General features: G+C 41.5%; 1 protein-coding gene across 6 annotated transcripts in view; it reads left to right on the top strand.

Moving 5' to 3' along the window:
* The first annotated feature begins 9,206 nt into the window (after positions 1 to 9,206).
* Positions 9,207 to 18,580, top strand: part of GAB1 (GRB2 associated binding protein 1) — a 121,944-nt gene continuing 112,570 nt past the window's right edge. For 2 of the 6 annotated variants that reach the window (XR_015250196.1, XM_086704163.1), the window contains exon 1: positions 9,207 to 10,163. Coding sequence is in view for 4 of the 6 variants with exons in the window: in XM_086704163.1 (XP_086560289.1) it covers positions 10,092 to 10,163 (72 nt within the window). In the remaining 2 variants the exon portion in view is untranslated. Of the gene's footprint in view, positions 10,164 to 10,185; positions 17,115 to 18,580 lie in introns of those variants that run through there. The other 4 variants (XM_086704164.1, XM_025921893.2, XM_025921894.2 and 1 more) reach the window with 4 other exon arrangements.

The raw sequence follows: 18,580 nt of genomic DNA, 5'->3' as shown, positions 1-18,580 counted from the left end.
TATCTTTTATGTCTCTACTTAAATGATGTCATCTCTCTATCTTCTTGAACATATAGGATATAGTTTTAATAACTTCTATTTTTATCAACTAATTTTATCATCTGCATCATCTCTGGGTTGGCTTCAGTTGATTTGTCTCTTCATTTTGGGTGATATTTACCTGTTTCTTTGTAATTTCTGATTGGATGTCAAACACTGCAAATTATATCTTGTTGAGTATTGGATATTTTCGTTTACATATAAATATATTGAACTCTTATTTGGGACATAGTTAAGTTACTTATAAACAGTTTGATTCCATAGAGTCTTGCTATTAAATTTTCTTAGACAAGACCAGAGCAGCATTTGGTGTAGTCTAATTTTGCCCCACTATTGAGACAAAATCCTTCAGAGTACCCTATAGCCCTGTGAATTACGATGTTTTTCTCTCTGGCTGGGTGAATAGGAACTCTTTCTACTGTATGTGACTCCCTGGTGATTTTTCCCTGTAATCTTTTCCAATGGTTCTTTCCCTAGTGTCAGGTACTTTCTTCACCTGTACCTGCTGATCAGTGTGCAGCTGAAGACTTGACGGGACCACTTGAGTAGGGGATCTCCAGGGCTCTCTCTCCCTGTAGCTATCTCCTGTCTAATGCTCTGTCCTGTAAGTTCTAACCACATTAGTCTCCTCAAATGCCTAGATCCATCTTCTCAACTCAGACAGAATGCAAGCTCCCAGTGCTGTGAACTAGAAAGTATCTGCAGACAGTAAGCCAGGACCATTGTAATAATCACCTTGTTTGTTTCCTGCCTCCATGTATTACTGTCCTTCAATGTTCGAGGTCCAATGTCATGAAAATTGTTGTTTCACATATTTTGTTCTCTTGTTAAAAAGTTGTTTCAGTACGGTAGGTAAATCTAGTCTCCTTTACGCAATCTTGTTTAGAAGCTGGAGTTTTGAATTGCCTATCATCTTCTTACTGGTTCCGAGGGTGTTTCATATATTCTGAATACAGGCTCTATGGCAAATAGAAGCAATCAAATGTCTTCTTCCATCCTGTCACTTGTTTTTATATTCCCTTAAACAGGGTTTTGATGAAGAGATGTTCTCAGTTTTGATGTTGCCCAATATATAACTTTTTTAATTTTAGGATTAGTGCTTTCTGTTTCTGTTGACTTATTCCAAAATCAAAAAGATAGATTTTTGTTTTTGTTTTGAAACATTCTGGGTTTTTTTCACTTTAATTTTTAAATCCACAGATCATCTGGCATTGATTTGTGCATATGTTGTGAGATAAGGATCAAGATTTTTTTTTTCCATATGAATGTCCAGCTGACCCAGGACCACTTATTGAAAAGTCTATCATTTCCCCACTGTACTGTACTATCAACTTTTGTCATCAATTTAATGACTACATGCATGGGTCTGTTTCTTGATTGTCTGTACACACAGTTTTTATCTCAGTCTGATAAGTAGTACTGTTATGAAGCAATCATTTGATAATTTTCAGTTTAAAAGAAAACTGAGTTGGGAGTGCCTAGTTGGCTCAGTCAGTAGGGCATGCTACTCTCGATCTCAGGGTTGTGAGTTTGAGCCCCATGTTGGGCATTGAGCTTAATTAAGATAATAAATAATAATAATAATAATAATAATAATAATAATAATTTAAGAAAAGAAGAAAAATAAAAGAAAATTGAGTTTTCTTAAGTATATATAACTTTGACTTAGTAGAATATTGTTGCTCATCCAAAATACAATTTTAACTCAAGACGTGTGAAATATAATTATTATATTAAATTACTCTAGTACCATTATATGTAATGGTTTCTTATGTTACAATGACAAAAGTAATTTGGTTTACATTTTACAAAATAAATACTTTCTTTTATCCCAGTTAATTACTTACATTTTGAAGTATTAGGCTAGAGATAAAATTATACAATTCAGGCAGTTTTATCATAATCTGTTTATATTTTTCATGGCCCATAATAATTATAATTGAAATATTCTAAAAACAAACAATATTTTATTCCTTTGTCAAAAGACTGTTTTCTCATTATATCTGTGTAAATCTTATTCCAAGGATATTTTCATTCCAAGAGTATTTAAATAGAACTTCCTTAGAAATGCTTAGGTGTATGAAAGTTTCAACTTTTAAAGTTGAGGTTTAAGTGTTTGTTAATCTAAAAATATTACATGTCTTTTTTTTAACTTGAAATAAAAACTTCCAATTACAAATTTTTGTTATAGAGAAATCATCAAATATACATAAGATAAATGGAAGAATTTTAAAAGAAAAAAATCCACCTTTGGATAATGATACAAAGCATGGTTTGTCACTTTTTGGGGTCTGGTTATTCAGGAGACAACGTCTACCTGTCTTAGTCCATTTGCACTGCTATAACAAAAATACCTTAAAGTGGGTGGCTTATAAATAACAGAAATTTATTTCTCACAGTCCTGGAGGCTGGAGAGTCAAATATCTAGGCACCAGCTGATCTGGTATCTAGAAAGGGCCCTATTTCTGGATCATAGTTGACGCCTTCCTGCTGGGTCCTCCTACGGTAGAAGGTGGTAAGGGAGCTTTTACTGACTTTTTATTAAAGTCACTGATCCTATTCATGAGGACTCTGCTCTTATGCCCTAAGTACTTCCCCAAAGCCCTACCTGCTGATATCATCACCTTGAGGACTAAGATTTTAACATGTGAACTTTGAGGGCACATAAACATTCAGACCATAGCACTGCACCTTGATGCCAGCACAATCTCTTGTTACCATGTCAGCAGTGAGCAAACTTCTGGTTCACTCAGCCACCTGATGAAAGCCCTTCACTTCATCTATTCAGTAACTCATTGGACAAGCATGTGTTTGGTGTCTATTATATGCCAGCATATAATATGTCTGTTGTATGCTATATGATAGGGGTACAAAGAAACTGAATAAACAAAATAGACATGGTCCTTTCCCTCTATAGAGTCCATTGTCTAGTGAGAAAGTAATTATCAATAAAATAACCTCAGAAACAGGTGCAAAATGACAACTGCCATATTTATTCAGAAGGAGAAGACAATAAATAGCGAGGTAAGAGGGTAGAATAGGGAATGTAACTGAACCAAGTTACCAGGAAAAGTTTCCCTGTGGGAGAAGAGGGTGACCCGAGATCTGAAGGGTGGGCAAGAATTAACCAGCCCCAATAAAACTAAATGAAAGTCACACAAGGGGGATGGTGGCATGCCAGGCATTGGAATAGCAAGAAAATAGGCCTTGTTGGAGGAAGGGAGAAGGGTGTATTTGCGGAACTGGAGGAAGGCTGAGTGATTTGGCACAGAAGGAGATAGGACAGTGGTACAAGATGAGGCTGGATACCTGTGGAGGGGAGAGGCCATACACATCTGTAGGCCATGTTAAAGAGTTTTGGTTCATCCTGTGATCAATGGGCTATCAATGAAGTAATTGTATTTGTGTTTTATAACAATTACTCTGGCTGAAAAGTGGAGAATCTACTGATCAGGGTAAATAAAATGTGGATACATTAAGAACATGACTAAAAGTCCAAGTGAGAGATGAAGTAGTTTTAAAAAGAGTGGTAGTACAGAAATGGATGAAATGGGAAATTATTCCACAGGAAGCTCATCTACATTTGGTAGTGGGCTGGTGATGGAAGGTGAGAGATATAAGGAATGACTCCAGGAGAAAAGGAAGGAATCGGAGAAGGACTAGATTTGGTGAGAGCTGGGAGCAGATCAGGATTTTTATTTTGTTGATTCTGTGGAGCCAAGTGGCATATAAAGATGGCAGTTAGATTCACAGAATGGTCTTTCAGAAGGGAAAATTCGGCTGGAATAGAAATTTGCGAAGTGTCTGTGTGGAGATAAAGACGCAGATACCACCACACAAGAGGAAGCATAGAATGAAAAGAGAGGTGAGCTGGACTTTAGAATGCCAAGAGGGAGTAGAAGAGCGTGCAGAGAGATCTAAGATGCAGCAAGGAGACAGGAAGGTTCAAAGCTGCAGTGTCTCAGGGAACAGGGGTACTGAGACTTTTAGGAAGGGGTGATCAAGAAATACGAAGACTGAAAATTTGGTCTGAGTTAGTGATGTGGGGGGTCACTAGTGACGTTGGCAACTAAAAGAGAGAAATTGGGATGGTAGCCAGATTCAAGGAGGTTGAGGAATGATGAAAGATGAACCAGAGAGAGAAACCATGGTAGCATTTAATAATAGTCTGGCTGTGAGAGAAGAGAGAAGAGCTGGTACCTGAAAAGAAACATAAAATGTAGAAGGTTTTTCACATTGTTTTGTTTTTAATATCTATCTATCTATCTATCTATCTATCTATCTATCTATCTATCATCTATCTTGAGAGAGAGAGAGAGTGTGAGTGGGGAAGGGGCAAAGAGGGAAAGAGAGAATCCCAAGGAGGCTCTGTGCTGTAAGCTTACAGCACAGAGCCCAATGAGGGGCTCGAACCCACGAACCATGAGATCGTGACCTGAGCCGAAATCAAGAGTCGGAAGCTTAACTGACTGAGCCACCAAGGTGCCCCTCACCTTGTTTTGTTTTAACAGAAGAGATATAGGTTTAAAATGCAATGGATAATTTAACTTGGTGATCAGTTAAAACTGAAGAGAACTGCAGTCTATTGCCTGTAATCCTTTTGTCACCTACAATGCAGCCAATTCTTATTTTAATTAGATGGTAGTTTATTCAGAAGAATAATGTTAACATTAGGGAAGAATTAAATAATCTGCAATTGCATGTTATCAGCAATTTCATATAAGATTCCCCTCACAATACCTATTTTAAAAGGCATTATAGTAATGGTTCATTTCCATTTTAAAAACGGTAGTGCGTCTTAATGTACACTTGATCAGATCATGATCACATAAAGCAAACTTTGGCAAACTATGGCCTGTTTGCCAAATCCAGCTGACCACTTGCTTTTGTAAATAAAGTTTTATTGGAATACATACATACACAAAAGGTGATGGAAAGGACTGCATTGAGTGTATTTAGATAAAGAAAGAAGAGATCATTTATAGGGTGAGGTTCTTGAGAAGGTGCAGTGGGATGAAATCCAAAGCATCAGTGGAGGGATTGGCCTCTCGTAGGAAGAAAGTGATGTTCTCTGTTTTCCATAGGAAGAAGGGAGAGTAGGAGGAGTGAAGATAGTATGCAGGTTTGCATATTTAATGGCTACAGGTTGAAGAAGTTTCCATCTAAGCACTCTGGCCTTCTGAGGATGCTGTAAGAAAGATCTTCTTCAGTTGATGGGGGGGAGGTAGGGGGGTTTGGAAACTTGAGAAGTCTGAAGGTTTAATTGTTATTGCAAGCATTATTTATAATAGCCAAAGAGTAGAAACAATCCAAATGCCCATCAACTGATAAATGGATAAGCAAAATATGGTATATCTATACAATGGAATATTATTTGATGATAGAAAGGAATGAGGTACTGATATATGCTACAACATGGATAAACCTTGAACACATTATGCTAATTGAAAGAAACCAGTCACAAAAGGCCACTTATTGTATTATTCCACTTATATAAATGTCCAAAAGAAGCCAACAGAAAGATTAAGTGGTTGTCAGGGGCCGGGGGGAGGGGGGTATGGGGAGTAACTACTAGTGGGAATTTCTTTGCTCATGGGGTTTATTTTGGGGGCACTGAAATATTCTGAAATAAGTGATAAGGTTGAAGAGTTTTGTAAGTATATTAAAAATCACTGAATTGTGTACTTCAAAAATGTGAATTTTACGGTATGTGAATTATATCTGAATAAAGCTGTTTGTTTTTTTTTTTTTAAGACAAGTTATTGCAGAGGGTAGGCTAGTGCACTGTCCATCCACTTAAAGAAAGTAGGACTGCTAGGTAGCAGGGACATCCATAACACTAATGTAACTTCAGCACTGGGCCACTCATTTTACAGGCTCCCGTGACAGCAGGGAGCTGCTGGGAGAGGTGGAGTGTCCTAGTCAGGAGGCAAAGCCAGGATGCATTCAGGAATCAAATCTGTGTAAGGATTCTGGTAAATCATTATAGAGCTCTCAAAAGAAAGGCTTCTGTATCTCCATGGCTCCAGTAATATGTTTGAGATTTATTTTTTCATTCCAAATACATATTCATCCTAATTTGTATTTGTTATTGTATATTCTATTGTCTGTTCTAACAAATTGTATATTTGTTATTGTATATTCTATATCTTTTAAAAGAACTCCCCAAACCATAAAAGCTACAGGGCCCAGAAAACTAAGATCTGCCCCTGCAGATAGTTGAGGATCTACTTGAGGTCTTTGGACATGAATTTATAGAGATGCCACTTATCCTGTTGGGTGATTCTCTCCAACAGCACTTGGTTGCTTGGGTGCAGAAGAAAGTAGAGTTGGGCTCATCCAGAGTTGGGTTTTGGGAGTTGGGACCATGTCATTAAAAATGTGCACCATGAAATTTAAACTGGGTAAGGGAGGAAAGTGGAGAAAGGAGAGGTCTGATGGATGGTGAGAAAGAAAAAAGTGTCAATAGGCTAGAAATAGACTAGAAAAGCTGTTAAGATTACATAGATCGTGAAAGGTCAAGTTGGAAGGTATGTGGTTAAAGTAGGATGCTGGAGGCGAATGACAAAGTCCATAGTGGCGATTCTTTGAGGTGATTTGAATCACAGGAAATTATATGATCATTTGCTCTAAGAAAAAGTTTAATCTTCAAGCATCTGGAACCTCACCCAGTCCAATGTCCCTCACATTTGCTTCACTGCTGCCTTCATTCAGGTCCTCAGGAGTTCCCTCTAGCCTGACGACTTGTGCACCTAGCAGTTTCTCTTTTGTGTGGAATACTCTGTTACTTTGCCAAGCTAACTCTACTCAACCTGAAGATCTCAGTTTAAAGTCGCTTCCTCAGGGAAGTCTATCCCTACCTAGCCATTCTCCTGCCTGGGGTAGATTCTCCTTTTATATGCCCAAATCAGTCTCTATTTTTCTTTTACCCCATTTCACACCACACATGACTGTATTGTAGAAGTTATGGGGCTTATTATCTGTAAAATGTTTTTTTCCAGGGTATTGAAGTGCAAGAGTAGGTCTGGCTTTCCTCCCTATTGTGTTCAGTCCTCAAGAACTTGTACATACTAGGATATACCATAAATATTTGTTGTATGAATGAAATTTAAGATACTCATGTATGATGGTTTTTTCTAGCATACATTTTAATGTATAAAGATATAAAATGTGATTTAACAGATAATCTAAAAATGGCATACAATGTAAAAATGCAAATTTTCTTTCTAAAATACATGCATGAAGATGTATCTATATTCAACCTTTCCTCAACCCTTATTTGACCTCTAGAAATACAAATCTAAAACAACACAGTTGAACATAGAGAATATACTTAAAGATTTCTTCAAACATTCTTCTCTCACAGAAATGAGATCATTGAATCCCTTATTTGAAATAAAGAAAAGATTATTTGAATTTTGAAAAGCTAAATAGTACAAGATATACTACAATTTTCCATTTAAAGGACTTTGTAACAGGAATGGATAGTGATAAATTTTCTAAAGCCAACAATTAACTACAGAACAGTGAACTAATGCATGTTAATTATAAATACTCTTGACTCTGTGTACAGACACAGTTCCAATGGGCAAAGTGAAAAACCAATTCCATGATTTATTTTCCTTTGGACTTGTGACAAAATCTGTATTCACACACTTTAAAAGAATTGCTTTGGTTTATTAGCTGCTGTAAAAATTATAATCACTGGTGTTCTAAAAAGGCCTACAATTTAAGAAAAGCAAGCCCCCTTGCTTGTTCTTTCCCTCTGCCCTCCTCATGGTTATCCCTTTTATTTTTTCATAAAACAAGTCTGATTCTCCCTTCTTCACACTATTTTACAAATCTGTCTAAATGCCCCTTCAAGGAAGACTTCCCTCTCATCCCATCTGAGTCCACCCCAGTATTCTTTCACATTACTGATTTGTTTCACATTACTGACTTGTTTCCCTCAGGGCACAACATTTATCACCATCTGTATGCCGACCCTTTGTTTAGGATCCTATGCCACCACAGGAATGCCACCTCCCTGAATGCAGGAATCTTTATCACCACCACAGCACCTAATTCTCCATTGCAATTGTACATCTTCAAAAATAGAGGAACTCCAGACTATGAATGTCATGTTAATAAACAAATCCCTGTGTTAACTTATCTAGTATTTTTAGCGCTTTTTATTTGATTATTTATATTCTGAAATTTGTTTCATAAATAAACTGGAAAAGATATTTCTACTACAGGACAATGTTAAGCTCAGGACCAGGTGTCATAATTGTAAAACACACACAAGTAGGCAAATAGAAGTAGGACATCCAGTAAGTGTCCCCGTTCTAGTCCAACATTCCAAGAGTAGATTTTAAACAAAGTCAAGTGGAAGAAACTGGCAACAAACGGAGGGAATGTGAGACTTTAAAATGTCCCATAGACAGAATCAGTCAAATACTCTGGCCACACAAGGCACTCCCACCACTCTGGCAGGCCTGCTCCCGGGACCAGCCCACGCCAGCCCGGGTGGGTACCCCTTTGTCCACCCGGCCAGGCTAGTCGCCATGGAACGCTCCCCCTGGCCCTCTCCCTCCTGTTCTCGCCCTTACGTCTCCCGGGCCGGGATCCGCGGGGTCGCGGTCTCCCTCCAGGCTGCTTTGATTTGCAGGCTGTCAAGTGGAGAAAACCCGCCCCCCCCCCCCCCAACTCCCGATCTTCCGTTCCGTACAAACTCTGAACTGACATTCGACAGAGCCAACATGGCAAACCACAAACTGACGCTCGAACGTTCCTCGCTCCTCCCAGGGCCCGAGCCCCGGCGGCGCCGGCCTCGCCAAGGCCTCGGCCGCCCTCCCAGACTAGGTGCCTGCTGGGGGCTCTGGCCGCAGCCGCAGCCGCAGCTGGGTGGCCGAGGACCCCGCTCCAGCTTCCTGAACTACAGATCCCAGGGTGCCTCTCGGACTCCCGCTCCCTCCCTCTCTCGCTCCCTCCCTCCCTCCGTCCGCTCCCTCCGCCCCCGGCCCTTGTTGTTTTGGCTGGAAGCGCTCGGCGGAGTTTCAGAGAAAGTCTGGGCTGTAACCTGAGCCGGCCCGAACGTGGGAAGGGGAGGAGGAAAGGAAGAGGGAACCGGGAGGCCGGGAGAGGGAGGGATCGGGACCGGGGGACGGGCCGTTCTGAACCTGCCGCGCGCCCCGCGGTGGGGGAGGCGGCGCGGGAGGAGCGTGAGGGGACGGGACAGTGGGGTCCGTCCCCGGAGCCGAGCAGCCGAGTACCTCGTTCCTCCGCCGCTCCCCGCCCTCTCCGGCGGTGGCGAGAACGGACCCACCCTCCGGCGGGACCTGCGCCCTGCCCTGCGCCCGCCGCCCAGCGACGCCCCGCGCTTCGCCGCCACCCGGGCGGCTCCTTGCGTGGCCCAGGACCTGCCCTGCGCCCGCACGAAATCCTCGCGGCTTCCCTGTTTTCCTCTGTGCGCCCCCCTCGCCGCGGGGAAGTGACCCACCCTCTCCAGAGGAGCGGGAAAGAGAGGATTTCGCCGGGCGCATCGAAACCGAGAGGGGCGAGCCAGAGTGGGCGCCACGCGGGGGCATTGTGTGTGTGTGTGTGTGTGTGTGTGTGTGTGTGTGTGTGCGCGTGCAACGTAGTGTCTGTTTCGGAAAGAGCTCTGGGGAGGTCCTGTTCCTAGGGGGCGGAGCGCAGGGGACCGAGGCTCAGCTCTGTGTCGGGGCACAGTGCCGCTGAGCCTGAGCGCTGCTGAGGCGGCCGGCGGGACGGCGCGCGTGGCGGCTAGGCGGGCGCACTGAAAGGAGGCCGGGGCGCCCTCGGCTCGGCGGCGACCCCTGCCCGGAGGTGCCGGCCTTGGCGGCTCTACCCGCTTCTGTTCACATCTGCGGACCCGCGCGGGAGACACTCGGACACTCAGAGCCAGCGCGCGGCGGAGCGTCCCGTCTGCTCCGGCTGCGCCTCGGAAGAGCGAGGTCCTCGCCACCGCGCCGGCGGCAGGCGTCGGCTTTGTCGGGAGCGCGCCCGCCCGCCCCTCAGCTGCCCGGCCGGGAGCCGGAGAGGCGCGCACCATGAGCGGCGGCGAAGTCGTCTGCTCGGGATGGCTCCGCAAGTCCCCCCCGGAGAAGAAGTTGAAACGTTATGTAAGTAGAGCTTCGGCCGCCGCTCCGTGGGCCTCCGCGCCCGCACCCCTGCCCTGGTCGCACGCGGGACTGGTTCTTCAGCTTAGTCCCCCATCTCTTTCCCCTCGGCCCCTTCCTCCGCAGGCTCGTGACCGAGGCTGTACACTCACGCCCTGGCTCCCTCCACTTTGCCGGCTAACTTTCTTCCTCCAGATTCCAGATGGCCTGCTTTGCGGGCCTCATCGGCCCGTGGGAGGCCCCGGGATTTCCACCTAATGCCTGCTGCGTGTTTTTATTATTCCTTGTAGCAGAGGTTAAGGGGAAGGGCATTCTCCTTTCTTTATATCTGCATTTAATCACAATGGGGCTGCTGTATCCTGAATTTCCCGCAATCGGAAAACCGCTGAGGTTTTAGAGCTCAGCAGCCCTCTGGTGCGCTCTCAGTCATACCCCTCGAGGTGCATTGCGTGCGGGAGGCTTGTGGACCTGAAAAGTTGGTGTTAGAAACCAGCATCTCCAATCCGTGCAAAAGAGAAAGAAAAGTTACTACGCGCCCTGCCGTTTGCTTAGCAAGGGTTCGCATTTTCGCGGTTTTGAATCCTGGGGACCGTGGAGTTTGGCCGGAGAATCTTGGCAGTTTGCTGCGAGAGGAGGGCACTGGGGGGAGCCTGGCGGCTGGTGTTTGGGCGCGTTGGACGCGCTGTCAAGCCTCGCAGGAGGGGGGACAGCTGCGGCCAGTAGGATTTCTGTGTGTTGCGGTCCTTTTCCAGGCCACCAGGGTTACATAAATGGCATTTGTGTAATTGATACAAGATACTGATTGTGTGTTAAGCTATTTTAGCTGTTAAAAATATTCCTTGAAAGAACCAACCTTACTTTGGTGGAAATCTGTGTCCTCTTCAGGGGTCTGGAATCTTATCCCCTTCTCACCCATTGGTTCTTTTGTTGCTGCCCTTTGCAAAGGAAAGAAATGACACGTTCGTCCTGGCGTATGGAGCCAATGTTTTTCTAGTACAGTGTGTTTTCAAAAGCAAAACTTATGCCCCCTTAAATATAAATTCATTGTCAGTGACCAGCACTTCGAATGGAACTTGAATCTTGTTGAAGGATTTTTACACCTGATATTAGAGCCCAAATTAATCCTATTAGTCACTGCTTGGATGGTGGAGTGAAGTGCAATAATTAACTTCAGGGACTCGCTGGAGTTTCTGGTTCACTTTCTGCCAGCCTTTGTTAAAGACAAGTAATTCTCATTTAAGGACTTGATGCCACACATCCGAAGAAAGTTCTCCAGAAATCTTGAACCCTTCCAAATCTTGTCTCCTTGTACTTACCACAGTTTGCCTGAATATTCTGGTGAAGATGCTAACTGTATTGCAAAATTTGGGGGGGGGGGGGTAAGTGGTTTTTTTCAGTTCTTGGTTCTAAAGAGAAGGTTGTGTATGTGTGAGAAGAGGGAGTAGGGAGAGGTGTGTTTGAGAGGCATAGGTTAGGCAACATATAGACCTAAGTAGGTTCTAGGAGGAAGCTTAAGGACAGTACCTTTGCCTAAAAAGTAGTGATTATAGAGACTTAAGGCATTCTTTCACACGGTTGGTTTATGGCTCTCTCAAAAGATGCCTAGCACTGGACTAGGCACCAAAAGGTTAGAAAATACAGTAGGGAAGAAGCCCTGCCTTTTGCCCTGCCTTTTGGGCTTGCAATTTAATGTAAAATGACCTAGGACGAAAATCAGCCTAAAAGATTGTCTTAACAAGGACAAAGAAAATGAAAAGTCCAAATTTAAAAAATGTATATTATTTTATTTGATCATTACACCGGTTTTATGAGGTAGGTGTTATCTCAGTTTTATAGATGAGAAAAGTTTTTGTATCCAGAATATGCCATGGATAGGATTTGAACCCAGATCTGCCTGACTGGGCTATATAAAAGGTTAATGACTCATCTAGTTCATTTCAAGTGGAGTGCAGACTAAATCATCTCTAAAGCTCCTTTCTGATTATAGCTTTCTAGGAGTGTATGAATATTAGTTGAGAATGCAAGGAAGAGGCGAGCTGGGGATCAGATGTGCAATGCTAAAGAAACATAAGACCCTTCAGGCAGTTTTCTGAGTCTTCGGGAAATGAGACAAGAATATGTGAAAAAGTGAGCCCACAACATAAAGTGGTTTCAGATTGTGTGCCCAAGCTGATTGTTATTTATTTTCTTAAATAGATGTTTTGAGGAACAAGCTCAGTGTAGTCTGAAACCGTGGGAATACTTTAGAGACCTAGCAGGATCCCTAAGTTGTGTTTTCAACAGGGGGAAGAATATGCTTTACAGCTGGGGGGAGGTGGGGTTTTTCTTGCTTGGCTGAGCGCTAGTGTTTTCTTTATACATGGCTATGGCCCAGGAAGACAGCGTGCAGGGTGCTACCAGAATTTAAGAGGTCCCTGAGGATGACCAGAATATTATAAGTTAAAGTGAGGTCGGTCTTAATATTTTAGCTGTCAGTTTGGTTGCCCAGAAGATTTTGACATTTCCAGAGTTTTGATCTTTTGGCTTTGGTATTCAGTTCGGATTGTTTTTGCTAAACTAGCTTTGACCCTCAAAGACATTCATATATATATGCATTTCCTATGCTTGTTTTCATATAAAATCTTTATGAAAATAAAGGGTAAAAGGAAACATTGTTGACCATCCAGTACGCAAAATGTTGCTTGATAATGGTTTTTAATGAATGAATTTGCTGTGAAAAGATATCTTGGATGAGTGGTACTGTAATCGTTAAACAAGACATCAGGGAGTTTGAGCATTGATTCTGTTGGGGAACTTTTGGCCCACGGAATTTTGACAGTTGTCTTGCTGTTTACAGTTTTTGTAGGGTATTCAAACATTGATTAAGATGATCCTTAAGGGCTTTTATGTGGCAAAAATTGTTGTAGTTTTATCATTAAAGTCATCTCATGTTATGGCCCCGTTGCATTCCCTATACAACTCCATTTTATGTTTACTGTTTCATAGTCAACTACACAGCATTGTTGTCTTTGCACACTAGTGTGCTCATCTGATATGAAGGCTTTTCTTGAATTTCCTAAAGAGAGTAAAAGGGACATAAAAGAGGAATACTGGAGTAGTGAGTAGTTCCTCTAGCCTTTTCATCTCGTTTTACTTTTTTCTGTATTTATTTGCAAAAGAGTAAGAACCTTTGTATGTGTTTCATTTCATCCTCTGTGAATTTTTTGAAGTCTACTTAAAGCGGAGGTGAAAGTGTTCATGCTTTCTTGCAATTTTGCTACTACCGTGTTTTAGTTTTTGTCCTGTGTTGTATATTAAACAGCTGCTTTTTTACTTTAAGGACCTGAATGGAATCATTTACAGATCACCGTTACTAGGGTTACAGAGAACAAGTAAACTCTCGGTAGTATGCACTAAACAGTGATGTTCAGATTTTTTAAAAGAGTTCTTTAAAGACAAATTGGATGGTTGAAATAATGGTAGGATTTTCATCAGGACTTGAAATTTCAGCTGAGAGAAAATGGAAGTCTGAAAACAAAGGATTGATTCAAGCCAGCTGGCTATCACCCTATCTCTGTAGGGGGAGCTTCCCTATGGCCTGCCTCAAGTCTGGACACTGAGTTTGCACTCCTCCATGGCCCAGCTGTCAGCATTGGGCAGGTATGCAATCTCAGCAGGAGAACCTACTTCTGAGGCTAGACCAAGGTGGCCTATTAGCTGCCAGCCAGCCTGGGAGTAAGACCTTGGCCAGTTCTTGGGTGTGTAATCTGTACCCAGCTTGGGCTCCACTCTTCCACTGTCACTTAATAGGATGGTTCTTGTCTAGAACATGCCCCTGGTTTTGGAAATGGGCCTAGAAACAGAAATAGCCTTTTCCTCCGGGTGGGCATCTGACATGTTACATGGAGGAGAGGGGCACAGACAGGCAGGCTGTCCTATTTAAGGACAGCCCAGGATCTGTGCTGAGCATTGTCTCTGCTCAATATTGTTGCTACAGCAAATGGGACTGTGATGTCTGGAAGCTCTTCTTGCACTTTTTTTTTTTTTTTTTTTTTTTTTTTTTTGCAATTACCAGTAACAATCAGGGGATTCTGAAGCTTTTGCTTGTAGTGACTGAAGGAACATAATTATTCTGTTGAAGGAATTTTTTTTCTGGAAAACTTCACTTTAGTAAACATTACACTCAAATTCTTAATGTTTTCTTTTTACTTTTTCTAATGTGGCAGGAACACTGTTTCTATTAACAAAGATCATCAACTACCAATTACATTAAGCCTTTATGATAGGTAATAATAGTTCATTCTTTGATTGTGTCTGGACTTAATGATGAGTACAAAATTCTCCATGTAAAACTTGCTGGATTCCTAAGTCTGATTGTTGTCTTTTGGGATTCAAAATAACCATTAGGAAGTTCTGTCAGTTTGGAGGGTGGTTTTAGAGTTCTGTGTTAAAAATTGGTTTTTAAATTTTTTAAAAAGATCATCTTTGGACAAAATACAGTAATACGACAAGAGTTACAGTTGGATAATCTGGTTGCCAGCTGACTTGGTTATTTCTGTGTGTTTTGTCATTGAGTCTGCTTTAAAAATAAGAAAGATATAAAATGACAAAGCACTTTTTATGACTAAATAAAATTCCATATTTTGTAGTCAACATAAAAAATATGTAGGTAGGTCTTGATAATTTGCAGATTGAGGAAGTTTAAGAGGTGATAGATTCAGAACAATAAGTGTCATTACTCCTAATTTTCTTACAGAAGCTAACACAGGAGAAGGGACAATACAGCAGGTGGACTACTGCTTTATTTTTTTTTGAGTTTGGGGTAAATTGTGCTGCTGTGGAAGGAACTCTGGACTGAGTGTCAGGACCCAGGATTCGACTTGACTTTGCCATTATCCACCTGATACTTTGACCATTCTGACCCTCAGTTTCCTCATCTGTAAAATGGAGAAATGTTGTAAAAATTTAGATTTTAAACTCTTGCGGCTTAACGTTCCTTAGATATTTGCTTGGAAATGAGAGGCAGAGTGGGGAGCTTCTCAGTAGGCCTCTGTTTTTGGGAAATAAATTTTAATTTCTTGTTCATCTTAAATAGTTTAGTGGATTTATTAGGAACTGCTTAAGCAGAGTTCTTTAGGGACCCTCCAGCATTTGCTTTAACAGAACACAGGCTCACTGAACACAGGCCTGCTGCATCCTGTTGTGGGTGCCTCAGTTGTGACTCTAGCACCCAGAGCAGTGCCTGGCTCAGAATAGAAGAGCAACAGGTACCTGTTGACTGAATAAACAGGTATTTCTGGAGCTTTTGTAATGTGTCTTGTGTGGAATACAATGGACGGAAAGGCCCACTCCCTGCCCTCAAGGAGTTTCTAATCTATTTGTGAAGACAAGCTGTAAATGCACCTACATTTAAATCATTTTCCAAGACATATGTTATAAGGCCATATATGATTACTTGCCAGATGAATGATTCAGATAATAATTGCTTAAGAGTTCAGACTGGGAGGGAATGGAAGGGGGCTGCCAGGGAAGATTTCACAGATGAATTTTTAGGCTCTGTTCTTGGAAGAACAGAGGTACTTACTGTTGGCAAAAATAGCAAATCCTAAGGGAAGCCTGGCTTTAAAGGAAGAACGAAGACTTTGTGTTGATTTTAGACCTCCTAGTTAAGGGACGGCTTTCCGAACACCTCAGTTTCAAGCATGGAGTTTGGATGTCAGCTGTGACATCTAGTTTGAGAAGTTTCTGTTTCTGCCATGACCTAATGCTTCTGATGGGATCCTGACCGCAAGTGAATTTTATGTGTCAGACAAGAAACAAACAAAACAACTCCTTTGGTCACCTGAGCTTATTCAAATTCCAAGGGCTATGTGTTATTTAAGATTTCTTTATGTCTGTTTTGAGCTAAATAATTCATTCTGGCAAGCGTTTAGTTTACAACAGAGAGGGAGCATGTTCTGGTGGGAGGGAGAATAAAGAGCCTTTGATTCCTTTGCTCCTGAGTTCCAGCAGGAGGGCCAGCGCTGCCTTGGGCTAGTGTCTTATTTTGGACTTTGGAAGCCATCTTAGCCCAGCTGTGTGAGTGCCAGCTAGTGTTGGAGGAAAGAGAAGAACACCACTGGGTCTCATTAAACCCCCTCTGACTGTTGATGGAAGGGGTTCTCTCATTTCACATTCCTCAAATTAACATGGTGGCTAATTTCCACCAACTTAGAGCTTCATCAGAATTTGCCATTTGAACTTTGGCTTGAAAGTCACAACGTTTCTGTGTGACTCCTTTTATCTCTGTGTGTGGATTTGAGTACAGGAAACTTATCAAGTCACAGGTCTTTTTTTTCCTCCCCTCTTTGGCTACAAGCACAAATGAAATTAGCATTCTTTTCTTCTTTAGATTACTCCTGGGGAAAAGTGGTTCTTTGTACCAAGGATTTCCACATCCATTAAATAAGTAGCCTCTTCAGTTGCCAACTAAATGGCTGGGGAGTCTTACTGAATAGTAGGTGGCAGTTCAGGCCTGTGGAATTACTGGGAAAAGTCACTTTAGGAACTGGGCGTTTTTGACCATTCCAGGCTTGTACGCGTGAGCACCTTAATACAAGAATAACTGGACTGGAAAAGAGAGTCTTTTATATTTTAAGCAGTTCTTTTATTCATATGTGCAAAATTCTGCTTAACTAAGGGAAGAATTCTCACTGTTAAATGCATATGAAGTAGAACCCAGCAGCTTTTGACTGTGTGATAGCCTGCTTTGTAAAAAATAGTTAACACGGTGCACCGAAATACATGTTTGGTTGTTATCTCTGTTACATTAGCTCTTGAAGCATTCTGATTACAACTTGTAGCTGCCAAGCCCTGTCCTGCAGTATTTATCTGGAACAAAAATTTTCCATGTGGTTGTTTTTAGCAGAGCTGCTATATGCAAACTGCACATGAAGATGTAAGTTGCAAAGAAATAGAGCTTCCAGAAGAGGAAATGTGAGTTATCTTAAATTTTTTCATTTAATATTCTTTCCTTTATGTGTATTTCAGAAATTTTTATTATCTTTCTAAACTGAGGGTTTTTTTTTTTTTTTTATCCTGGAAAGAATGCCAAGTTCACCACGAGTTTTTCTTATGGTGGTGTTTCTTTTTCTTTCTCAGCTTTTTACTTTGAAATCATACTTGGCCTAAAAAAATTCCTGTGTATTCAAAAAGAAAAAAAATATATATACTAAAAGGAAAAAAAACAAATGGGTACATTGTTCCATGAATTAAAAACAATATACAAGAGAGTCCAAACATGAGTCCAAACATTTCTTTTCAATGTAAAAATCTTAGGTCATTTTTTTTTTTAAAGGAAGAAAAACACTAACCTGTGCTTTAACTATCCTGTTCATTGTTTTTCTTTTCCCTTTTTAATTTTTCTTTGACTCATGTAGTTGAAATTTTTTTGAACATAGTTTTATATGTTCTTTAAGAATGGCACTCATGGAAAAAGAAAACCTCAAAATTCCACTTTACATTTCAAGAGAAAAGTGAGAGGAAGGCATCCATCCTGTGGTCTGAAGAGGGGAAAAATTGTCCTTTAGCGCCAAGGCTTTGTACATTACTTTCCTGTTGCTTGGTTGAGTTCAATATTTGTTGGTATTGTCCAGAGATATTTAACTATTATACATGAAATAAGCAGGTAAATATAATATTGATCAAGAGGGTTTGCTTTTGTGAAATGAAGACGTAGGACAGTAGAAGGTTGAGAATTCTGTTGTTGTTTTTATTTTTGTTTTGTTTTTAGTTTATTTTTATTTATTTTTTTAGTAATCTCCAAACCCGTTGTGAGGCTCAAACTCATAACCCCGAGATCAGGAGTCGCATGCTCCACCAACTGAGCCAGCTAGGCGTGCCCCTTTATTTTTGTTTTTAATACATCAATTAGCCAGTTGCCCTAATATTTTATTTGCTAACTTTTTTTAAGTGGGAGAAAGGTAAAGGCACTCTTTGTCCTGCGGTTCTCTATCTAACCTCTTGCTCTTTTCCTCTTTGTTTTCACTTCTTTCTCTCTAATATAAGCCCCGCCACCAGTATCAGAGAATGTTTGTGTTAGAATCTTTACACACACATTCTTTTATCTTTTCTTTAAAAGTGGGAAGTTATTTCTGTCCCTGTACCCTGGTAATCGAGACTGGGAATAATAATGTTCAACCCAGCATGCAGATTGTTTTTCTCTCCTGAAATGCAGTTTTTAGTTACTACTGTATTGGGAAATGTGGTCAGGCCACTTTCCGAGTAGCAGATCTCCTCCCTGAGATGACTACCTGATGAAAGAATTAAGTACCTGGTGTGCTTTCTCAACTCCAGTCCATCACACATTCCCTTTAGTGCCTTGGCCAGAGTCAGAGCAGCCAGGATGAAAGTGCTTCTGGTGGAGGGATGACCATTTGATTAGCGGGAGAGGAGTTTTAATC

The sequence above is a fragment of the Puma concolor genome, chromosome B1 (genome assembly GCF_028749965.1).
Source record: "Puma concolor isolate L17-30 chromosome B1, mPumCon1.1.hap2, whole genome shotgun sequence".
NCBI classification, from domain to species: domain Eukaryota; kingdom Metazoa; phylum Chordata; class Mammalia; order Carnivora; family Felidae; genus Puma; species Puma concolor.
This window is presented reverse-complemented; position numbering and strand designations above follow the sequence as displayed.